The 11,752-nt window shown below is 32.4% G+C and overlaps 1 protein-coding gene and 1 non-coding gene across 2 annotated transcripts; both read left to right on the top strand.

The window, feature by feature from the left end:
• Positions 1 to 181: 181 nt before the first annotated feature.
• LOC120341714 (U6 spliceosomal RNA) lies at positions 182 to 286 on the top strand. Its single transcript, XR_005569435.2, has one exon. It is a non-coding gene; the product is annotated as a U6 spliceosomal RNA (small nuclear RNA).
• A 4,580-nt stretch (positions 287 to 4,866) lies between these two features.
• LOC120340676 (uncharacterized) lies at positions 4,867 to 9,775 on the top strand. The gene is made up of 10 exons (XM_039408997.2): positions 4,867 to 5,090; positions 5,294 to 5,377; positions 5,715 to 5,786; positions 6,255 to 6,419; positions 6,962 to 7,018; positions 7,218 to 7,334; positions 7,878 to 8,019; positions 8,548 to 8,681; positions 8,935 to 9,012; positions 9,374 to 9,775. The coding sequence occupies exons 1-10, from the start codon at positions 4,880 to 4,882 to the stop codon at positions 9,514 to 9,516; spliced, it is 1,203 nt and encodes a 400-aa protein (XP_039264931.2). The 5' UTR covers positions 4,867 to 4,879; the 3' UTR covers positions 9,517 to 9,775.
• The last annotated feature ends 1,977 nt before the right edge of the window (positions 9,776 to 11,752 follow it).

The raw sequence follows: 11,752 nt of genomic DNA, 5'->3' as shown, positions 1-11,752 counted from the left end.
AATTTATTTTATTAAATTTAATCCATCGGTCGCATCGCATATCATACTATATTCTTACACAATATTTGTTAGGCGCGGTTTTGGGCGTGGCCTGGCCTAGGTGCATTTTACATTCTTCAATACTGGTCTCACGAGATGGCAGTGCGGAGTTTGACCATCCAATCAAAACTTGATCTCTTCAGTACTTTCGAGTTTACATATGAAAAAAATTGAGACGATACGGAGAAGAATAGCATGACCCCTGCTCATGGATAACACGAACACTCGTGAAGCGTTCCTCTAAAAAACGATCTCATCACTCAGCTTCTGTATCACTTTGTTACATTTTCAATGCCATTTTACTTCCAAATGACAATGTATTTGGCTCACGGCCATGACATTGCGACAGGGTGTCACATAAGGCATTATGGTTGATTACATCAACATCGAATCGAATACATGCATTTTTAATACTCAGATTCGATATCGAGTTCAATCCATTTTTGTCGAATTTTTAATTAGTTATGCTTTTAATAATTGACGTGTACTTCTCATACTTAGTACATACAATATAGAGTTGAAATTATGTGATCGATCGCATAAGATCTCAAAATAGACATGAGTGATGTATTACGGATCATATTTACAAAATGTCACCTTTTTTCCGCTAGTTATCATATCGTGAAGGGTTACCAACTATACAGTAATCTGATATTATATACACCATTCTCATGGGATGATAAAACATATATATATATACGCTTTTCGGTTTATAAATCAGAAATATATGTAGAAGTTTTTGTTTCACGCAGAAATAAAACATGCTTATCACTAGTATACATCTTCTCATGCCTGATAAATAGGCATATTTATATCAATTTATTATAACACAAAATATGAAAAAGATCAACTTAAGCTGTCATTTTATCTATATCTTTCTGAAATCTAGTACACTACGCGCAGTTAAAAGAAAAGTTTTACTAAAAGGGACAGAGTTTAGCTGGGAGCAAACTTGGCAACCAACTCGAAAACAAAATAACTCCATAATATGTGGATATGGAATCTTTACATGAAACTGTTAGCAGCTGTATCTGTATGATACCGTGTGGACAAGTGGCAACTCTCTACCATTTGCACAAGCGCATTGTACAATATACGGCAAACATTTTCTGTAATTATGGGAACTTATCTTAGTCAAAACTAGGTTTTTTTCAGATTGAAATCAAAGAATTTTGATTTTATCTTTGGCTCCAGATGGTTACATAACGCGACATTATAAGGAAATCTGTGTTGAATAGATGCTTGAAATTAATAATAGAAGCATATGGATAAAGAGCTGGCTTGCAACCAAAGCTAACATCGCCGACCATTTGATTTTATATTAGACCACAAAAATAGGAAAAATATATTTCAAAAATAATTCCAAAGCTACCTATTGCACAGTTTGGCAGGAAGATATAAAATAAGACACACGTAAACGTCCCCCCTTGCGTCAAGTCAATAAGACAAAAACATATTTTTTACGTTTATATTATGACGTTAAGTATTTCAACGATTCGATTCAAAAATAGTATTCAATTGTCCTCTTGTCAAAATTCTAGAATCAGGCCTTACGGAAGGCAAAGATTTTACGGATTAAATGACACTTTGAAGTGAGTGGAATCAAATATTCTCACAAAACGAACGAATCAGGTGTTGAAAATAGGTCAATAAGATTAGCTAAAAGGAGAGAATGTATTCTTAATACTACTGCGCTGTTTATGCAATAGAGAATAGACCACATACGGATTTAACTCACAACATGGCGTTCATAGAACATTAGTATAGGTTTTCCTGCACAAATCTTTGCTATTTGTGTCATTTTATTTTCAATTGACGATTTTGGCTCACACTAACAACGTTGCGCTAAAAGTCCCCCATTTAAATATCGAATCGGATGTAGATCGTGTTGCTTACTCATCTCTCGCCTCCGTGTAATACAGTCGAGGTCTAGTACATCTACTAATCCCCAAATACATTTCTGCAGAAAATATGAAATGCATGACAATTTTTATATCTTATGTTTGAGGTTAGACATTTTGTTATGCCATCTTGATGACTTTATTTTACTGCATATTTATGAAGCCCTGATTTTTGAATGACCGACTATATTTGTGCCCTATAGACATAAATTTGTTGAATACCCGAGTCTGAACCACGTATTAAAATGTTTATATGTATATATATATATAAAATGTAACCTTTTAACGTTACTTGACCATTAATGGAGTAGAGAGTCGTAAATTGTGATCTATATTGAAAACTTCGGCAAACATTAAAAAAATTGCAATGATTTCAACTTTTCTTGAAATTAAGATTAGAAATTCACCGGGGAGGTGATAGTAATATCGTCCACGTTGGTATATCTTACGGTCTCTTAGAATGTCAGTGTGTGTGTATTTTGGTCCGTCAAATGATCTACCGTAAGTCAAAAAAATAAATAAATAAAAAAAAATCAATATGGTTGATTACATCAACATAATACATTAAAAAGTAAATGTACTATGCGCATTTCTAATCAAATAAAACATACAATGGTTTTGAAAAAATTTCTCAAAAATCATGTCGGATAAAAATATACATCACCATTACCGGATATCAATCATCCGCTTTTTGTTGGATATCCCCAAAATAACTGGAAATTTTTTCATTATATTATTACCGTGCAAAGCGTAAAACCATTTCCTACCCGGAATGAATAGGCTGTATTTGTATAAAATATTAATGACGCTCCAATTTTTTTTCAGAACATACATGTATCTATAACATTCAGAAAAATAAGCGGATACAAAAACGCTTATTAATCTATTAATATCAGAATTACAATAGATCCAAATAACCGAATAAAATTGATTGAGTTGATTACGCATGCGTCGTATTCCAATAACATTATTCTTGTATCAGTCACGTTTGAATGAGCCACATATTATCGTAAATTCAATAAATTTTGTCACTTTAGATATGCTTTAGATATGTGAAACCATGACACCATATGGGGAAAATATACTACAATCTATATATTGAATCCAAAAAGTGTGCTTTCTTTTTCACTTTTAAGCCTATTTAAAATTCTCAAGTTTCTTTGCCGACATCTGAGATATATGTAAATAACATCTTAGCAATATTCTTGACGAGCACACTCAGTAAAATTTGAAATATTTTTTTGAGGTACATTTTGGTACAGATTGAGGAAAGCCTAAAGTTATGTTTTATGAACGCCATGTTGTAAGCTGATTAAACGAACTGATTTTATTCAAATTTTCTAATTAGACCTAAAAGTGAGAATATCCACTAAGTTAATAGCATTATCATCTTTGCGTGCATATGTGGTTTGTTCCATAAACGGGTGTAGTAGCATTAGGAATACATTTTCTCCTTTTTACTAATCTTATTGACGTGTTTGCAACACTTGATTCGCTCTTTGTGGGAGAAAAAATTGATATATCTCACACCCAAGTGTCATTTGATCCGTAAGATTCCTGCCTTCTAGGCTAATCCTAGAATTTTGACAAATGTACAATTGAATACTACTTTTGTAAAGAAAAGTCATACAGCTCTCGACAAAGAGAAGTTATATTCTGGGGTGGTTGTAAAAACCTCCGTTTCTCTGTGATACAATTACGGTCTTTAACAAATATATATTTCATAACATCACCATAAATCGGGCAATTCTTCTACATCAAAATAACGAGTATAAGTAATACGAATATAAATATACGTAACAGTGTTAGACGATGTGCTCTCTAATTTGTTCTATTTCATTTACGGAAGGGGAAATCAATGTGATAATGTGGTGACAAAATTAATATATATTCTGATTGTTACACATCAGCATACTCGTAGAAGTAATGCAAAATTCTTTTTTGAAGCTATAAGCTATATGTTACCAATTCGAAAATTGATTTACGATTATTAGTGAATAATTTCAGAATAAGAAAAATATCCAAACTTTCTTATTCGATTCTAAATACAAATATGGACAGCAGCTGTGTGAAATTGTGCATATGGACCTAAACAGCCATTTTGACCACTTTACATAAATATACAAAGCTTATTTTCAATCGTGCCACTAGTCAACAAGTGTGACGAGGTTTCCCGCGTTGAAAAAGTTTATATACTTAATGATTTGAGGTAGCTCGAAAAGTTTATTTATGCTGCAAACCTGATGGACACTGGGCATTAGCATTGAGAGCATACTTTACGTGTAAATAGATTCTGTGAAGGAGTATGATTGCGACTGAATGATTACAATCACAGAGATTATTTATCATCAAAAATGAGGTTGAGATACGAATTAAAATTTATAGTTATATAAAGCGGGTTCGCGGTGAGGCCAAGATGTTGAAAGTAACTTTTCTGACGCTACAAATATCTCAAATTGCGTGATACTACAAAGTTTCACTTGTAGAGAATTGCATTCAAAACATTTATGATTTCTTTAATTTTTTTTGATTTCGTGGTAGACAAGTTGTCGGTTCCAACTTAATAGGTTCCTAATTTTCCCATTGTCCGCTTCATTCGTCGGCGGAAAGGAACAAAAACTACACTGAGAACTAATTGAGGAAATTGTTGAAATGGACCTTCCGGTCTCACCTGGTGTTTTTTGTTACAATAGCATATGTATCATCATGATCAAATGCGTATGCGATCGGATGGTGATAAAACGATAAAATAATTCGCGAAAAGTAGAGGAAAGGGTAAGGTTGACTTAAAGAAAATCTTTCGCTTCATAAATTTTAGTTTTTGACAACAAAGAAACAGTTTCTGCAAATGCTTCGTACGGTATACAATGACCAAAAAAATTTGATCTTAATTCATGTTTTTTCACAGCTTCATAGAAAAAATAATCCTAAAGCTTGTAATGGATCCACAAAAATTTGAAGATGAGTGTTTTCACGCTCACAACGCTTACCGAAAAGCACATGGCGTGGGCCCATTGGAGAAGGACCCGGACTTGACTAAAGAAGCTCAGCACTGGGCTGAACAACTGACTAAAATAGGAAAGCTGGAACATTCAGACAAAGATGGTCTGGGCGAAAATATTGCGTATAGATCGGGGCGCCCTTTCAATGGTATGTCCCTTTTTGATTCAATTGGATTATATCAGTAATTCTGACATATTTTTCTAACCATCACTGATCAAACATATTCAAGTCATAATACCATTTTACTACAATTCTAGGTGAATGGGTATTCGATTTGAAATATATTACATACTATTTTGCAAGTTTATAATAATTTTTTTTTTCGTTTTATTTTATTAATTTTATTCCAGGATTCATAATCTCAAAGATGTGGTATGATGAAGTAGATGACTACAGTTTTTCTATGAATAAGTCCGCCAATGGGAGACCAGTAGGTACGAGACTTCTGTATCGTGAAATCAGTATGGTTACGTTAAACAATACTATATATATGTAGTTACAAAAATGATTTCATTTACCATCATTTTTTGAGCTTAAATTAATATATAAAACCCAATATTAATTAAGTAAATTATTGTTATTTTATATGTCATTATACTTACATTTTTGGTAATATTAAAACTTTCTAAATATTATATTTAGGAAAACAAACTCCTAATACTCTTGTTGGTTTTTTGAAATGAAAGATGAAATATGAATTCCATATTTGTGTCATTAGAATCTAAAATAATTTTTAAGGACGTTTTTGATTTGACAAATATTTCTGAACAGGTCATTTCACTCAAATTGTTTGGAAAAACACGGAAAAGGCTGGATTTGGAGTCTCCACAGCGCCAAATGGAAGTAAGAACAGTATGCTTGGGAGATAATTTATAGTTAAATTTTTCTACAGTTGGTAGAAAACGTGCACCGATATATCCTTTCCAATTACAATATGATATCGACGATCATAACCATCATAAATATTACGATAATTGCCTATATTGGTTGACATATGGTAAAATTTCATTGAAATATGATGCAACCTTTAATGAGGGCGTCATATGCCATTCTAAGGTGTATATGCTTCTTAAAAACCTAATATAAAAATATTTACATAAACAACGAAACAACAATCACCATTCGGCATCTATTTAAAAACTTGAAATGTCTTTATTCACACAACACTAGGAGTAATTTCAATGTAGATAATTTATTTCTCACAGTTCTGTATTCAATACATTTTCACCTAACATAGACGATCGGTTAGCTGTAGAGATATTGCAAATATATCGGTACCTATCTAGATTGTAGTAATTTTTTATCTAATAGGAATATATGCATGTGGGAATTACACATCGCAAGGCAATGTCGGTGGGCAATTTAAAGAAAACGTTTTACCCAAGTCGGCCAAAATAGATTTGCCGCAAAAACATATCGAAGAAACTGGCAAGGGTGAAGGAGAGCGCCGAGACGTTACGCTGCCAGCGGACACAGGTTGGTAAACTTTTTTGATCGGTGGACAACGAGGTGGATACAATTTTAGAAATACTTTCCATACAATATAATGTTTTTTAGGAACTAAGGAAAAAAAAAATTAAGACAAAAAGTGTTGTATTCCATCCATCAGGATTTGGCTATAAGCACATTACAAAAATGAACATTGTTAGTATTTCCCAAATCTTCATGCATCTGATGTTAGACTCTGATGTTAGAGCATTTCTTGGATATTATTTCTTTGATTTTACAATCCCTACCGTATGGAAAATAGCGAATATAGGAGTAGAGCTGTCAACTGTTCATGTATGATAACTTCATGCCAATATATCTTTAACATATACTACGCTCACCTCTTAATTATATTAGCGCTGCACTGCAAAATCGTATCCAATTTTTGCATATGCATTTGCATGAAAAGTAAAGTCCTTTCTTTTATTTATTGCTCAAATCGCACAAAATGTTTAAGGCTTAGATGCGATTATTTTATGATGTACTTTAATGCAAATGCTTAATCCCTTATATTTTATCTTGAATTACAGGCGCTCCAACTCCAGGAACGACAGAAACAAGAAAGACAGAGATTTTTACTCAAAACAGTATTTTCTATTTTAAATAATTATTTATTGAATTATAATACATCATTCTTAAACGTGGTAGATACAGTATTTGACCATTTGTTACTCTTTGATTTATTGATTAGAAGAACAAAATGAAAAAAATGAGGAGACGACATTCAGTGCCAAATTAAGATGAAAGTAATTGAAATTAATCTCATCATATTTTCTTGGTATTTAGATGTTTTGATGAAGAAAACAATCATCACTACAACAACTGTAGTAGAAACACCTGGTGGAGGATGGAGTTCTTCTACATCATCTAGATGGGAAGTTGAAGTATTGGATGGTGATGAAAGTAAGGCACTTATTTCAAAAATAAATTCACTCACATTAAAGGTAATTTAATGGTTGTAACATAGCATGTCGATGACATGTATCTTCGATATTTTAAAAGCCTATGCTCCGTAATAACGCAATATTTCATGCTGTTTACATAAATGAGGAGGTTAATACGAGCACGTTAATAAAAATACCTCATTACAAGCATGATTTGATGGCTCTAAATATATCGTCCGCTTTCACAATTGAACTCTATATATATATTCATTTACGAGATATTTCGACCGGGGAACCATTTCCTTATATTTCCGTTTATGATCAACTGATTAGGATTCGATTTAAGATGAATATCTGGTAAAAGCTAGACTGAAAATTAAAAATGACAAATTTCATGAACACTCAGAAAAGAAATTTTGATATTTACTTGAAAAAAAAACACCAATATGAACTATTCATGATAGATTTAAATGTCTCAATTTTATTGATAGAAGAAGTATATATCTTGTCACATTTTTATAACAGCGGCTTGGAAGACGTAAAAAATAATTTTGATTTTTAGTTGACGACGAGGAAGAAGATAGCGATAGTGATGAAGACATACATGATGGAGTGAACGATATGTCAAAACTTGAAGCGAAATCTTTTCGTAAAAGTATGTTGAAGCAAATCAACAGATTTCGCAGAGGACACGGAGCGCCAAAGTAAATTCTATCGAAGTTAAAACCTTCAATTTTTATTCCCAAATGTATATGCATTAGGTCGTCAGTTTTCAATTTTGATTACATCGTGTGTTAAACAGAAGATATAGAGTTGTACAATTGTAAAATAAATACAAATAGTTGTAATCTGGTTAAATTGCTTAAATTAACATTCAAATTTCAGTGATAAAAAACGTATCTCAACATTTTCTTGCCATAGTTGTATTGCGAATAAAACCCATAAATTTATAAACATGAGAAAAACAAAGAGATGAAAATCAAATATATATGTATAATATTCATTTTTTAAATGTTGTTGTTAAAAATTTTTTATGTTGGAAACCTAAACAAATTTCCAAGAAATACAAAAAAAAAAGGTTAAAAGAACCTACATGAGTATCATGTCTACGCATTCAAATTAGAAACCTTATGCAGGCTTCAGATGATGTCAATATCCTATTGAATGCTCTGTATAATTAAGTCTAAGACAATATAGTAACATATTTACTGATAATCTTACTTATTAAACAGGCTTAAAACCAGCAAGGAGTTGACTAAAGATGCACAGAAACATGCGTTAAAGATGCTGAAGAACGATCAACTAATTGATTATTCGGATAACAATTGTGGACAAACTCTTGCTGTTAATATGCCCAGACCAAGAGGTAAAATATATAGTTTTTGTAGATATTATGAAAGAAATCGTCTAACATAAATTGTAATTTGACTAGTTAGTAGTAGTACAACAGTACAAAACTATAAGCAGACTGAAGGGCGTCCTAATAATGAATGTGTTGATAATAATTGAACATATATTTTTATCAACACAATACTATATGTTATATCACTGCATCTACATTAATATTTTCTTCGTTAAAATTTTTGTATGTTGAATACGTTTAAACCTAATTTATTAAGGTGATGAAATTGCTTTGATATGGTACGATGAAAACGAGGAATACGATTACATCAATCCAATTTCAAATGATTCGAATAGTAAGAAATTTTATGGTTTATTCTATATATCGAGCCCATAAAAAGCATTGGAGTTTCGAAGCATTGAATATAAACAGTTTGATCTTTTAAATATATTAAGGGCTAGATCGCACGATAAGTTCTTTTTTTTTCTTTCGTTCAACTATGAACTACATTATTATTACAGTGTGGATCCCGATTTTCCATCTTGAGAACTGATAACTGCCTAAACATTTGCATTGGATTTTATAATATTAACTGCTTTATAATAATATTAATCTGCTTTGAATATTGATAGAAAATTATTTTCAACTTCGGTTTTCTGATTGACTCAATATTATGTTTATATTTCCCCATAACCTTCGTGTTGTGTTTTGTATAGAAAACTTCACTCAGCTTGTGTGGAGTGGAAGCGAGAAAATTGGAGTGGGTGTGGCATCAAACAAAGAAGGAGAAACATACGTTATTGCTCTATATCAACCGAAAGGAAATATTCCGGATCAGTTTAAAGAAAAAGTCAACTAAAAATGTTTAAACTGGCTAATAAAGTATCAGCTATTAGCAATACTCGAATAGGTATTCACAATCATGATTCAAATATATTATTCAGAATATGTCGAATGTAGTTTTTCATGTTTATCAATGTTCGGTGTTTGTGTAGTGAGTATTATTAATCAGTTTCTACTTAGTATAAACGTGTGGCTCATGTTGTACTGATGAATATAATTGCAGAAGCTCATAATATCTACCTAATATCTAATTTGACATTCATTTTCTTGGAACCTATAAAGAGCATGAATAAATACGTGATCCAATGGTATATTATTGATACAAACTAGTGTGATGATTGTGGGATAGGTTTGAAATGCTAAACACATAGTCTAATTGTTTCCCAGAGTGAATGCCCTGTATGTGAATGCTCTGTGATCAAACAAAAGAAAGAGTAGAATTCAAAAATATAACTTTACTGACGAAGGTTACCGACGAAATATAGAAGCGACGAAAGTATTTCGCCAACATGTTGGTAGATGCTGAGGCAGTAGCTAATATTTGACGCAATTTCCATATTTAGAAAAGCTTGGAGGATATGATACATGAAATACAATTTAAATAATAAGGGTAATATTTTGTTCTATCGATACTACGTGAACCTTCATAAATCCTCATTTTGTGCCATGCAAAACTGCTTTTCTTGTTCTTGTTGATATGAAATCGAGAGAGCTATGCTCAAATATATGGACACGTATGACCATACGAAATATTTTATCATCAATTCACTGAAATAGTGTATTCTGAACGAAACTGAAAAGTGAAACAGCTACATGGCTATGTTACAGTGTCTTACTCAGTACGGCACAGTTTACCGATTCCAAAAAAGCAGCAACATTAAAAGGCATTAGTTATAACAGTGAGTGCAAGCCCTGCTTTTATGAGACAGTTAGGAGTTAGTTCAGTGTCAGCGCGCTGTATTACGGTACCAGAACTGCCCAATATTTAGAAGTTCCTGCCTTGTGACAGCGTGAATTGAAATTGCAAGATGGTCCGACTCACAGCTGTAGTAACACCAAGTACGGCGCTGTTCGCCCTTCCCCATGAACAAACATTAGCAAAGCAAGAGTTACGTTACACGGGAACCACCGACGTTTGATGAGCACGTTATCAAAAGAACTAAAAGAAGAGTGCTAGCATAAAAACAAATTCATTACGAGTCCAAATCCAAAAATACAAAAACGAATCCCACAGCGCTAACAGAAATATTTGAAATATAAAATAATAGCCTTCTAGAAAAAAAAATCCATCTCAAACCAGTGAAAATTTTGAAGAAATTGGCCCAGTAATCAAAGAGAAAAGCGCCTTTTGGGGTTTTCCACTAAGTGTCCAACATTTTTCTCATACCCTTTTTGTCCATAAATTTTTGGCATTGCTCTCTCGTCTGTAATTCGCTGAAAGAAGGGCTTGGAGTCTTGTTACCCGAGCACAAAGAGAATTGCTGCAGAAGTAAAAATGTAGAAGCGTAATGATTTCCCATGTCTAAGGGCTGAATAGTTATTTCCCCGTATTTTAGGTGTAGTGTGTAATGGCAGTAAGGATATTGCAGCAAGAATCAAAACAACTATATGAAGAGGTTCAACAGTCTTAATTTTGTAATTTGGTGTTTTGTAACAAGGCAACAAATATGTTTTATAAAAATAAAATTTCTATACGCTGGTACAAACAGTCACAACTTCGGGATACACTGTATTTCAAATTTTTACATAGAAATGTTAAACGAACCTCATCTTTAGACTGAAATTTTGATAAAGGTTTCTCACTCATAACGAGCTCTAGTCCATTTTGCAGCGACCTCGTGAAAAAAATTCGTGTATTATGACGAACAGTTACTAGAAAATATGTCACGTATGCATGGTGATTTTACATTCTGCCATTCGTCCAAATTTATAGATTGGAATTTCATATAACAGGTAAATTTATTCGATAAGCAAACCAACCATGCAATTCAAATGAACTATAGCCATGCAATTGTCCCATTTTTTGATACATCTGTTCGCAATCATTCGAGCATCAGCATTTCAAAAGGTTTCTATGATATTTCAATAATTTTCAATATGTATATATATATACTTTTTCTCAATACTCCAAAAATTAATTGCACTCTAATGGTGCGTAAAGTAAGTCATGAAATCTGGGCGTGGCATCAAACTAAAAATATTCACTGATAGTTGATTTGTCAACCGTAAAGAAATATGTATTGAAAGCCAGT

Source organism: Styela clava, chromosome 14, assembly GCF_964204865.1.
Source record: "Styela clava chromosome 14, kaStyClav1.hap1.2, whole genome shotgun sequence".
In the NCBI taxonomy this organism is placed as follows: Eukaryota; Metazoa; Chordata; class Ascidiacea; order Stolidobranchia; family Styelidae; genus Styela; species Styela clava.
Note: the sequence above shows the minus strand (reverse complement) of the source record. Positions and strands in the feature narration are given on the sequence as shown.

What these genes read in the sequence shown, in the direction of transcription:
- LOC120340676 (XM_039408997.2), top strand. Translation starts at nt 4,880, where the DNA reads ATGGATCCACAAAAATTTGAAGATGAGTGTTTTCACGCTCACAACGCT. An exon ending in TACGCTGCCAGCGGACACAG is followed by an intron (nt 6,420 to 6,961) that starts GTTGGTAAACTT and finishes CTTGAATTACAG; the next exon opens with GCGCTCCAACTCCAGGAACG. An exon ending in AGAGATTTTTACTCAAAACA is followed by an intron (nt 7,019 to 7,217) that starts GTATTTTCTATT and finishes CTTGGTATTTAG; the next exon opens with ATGTTTTGATGAAGAAAACA.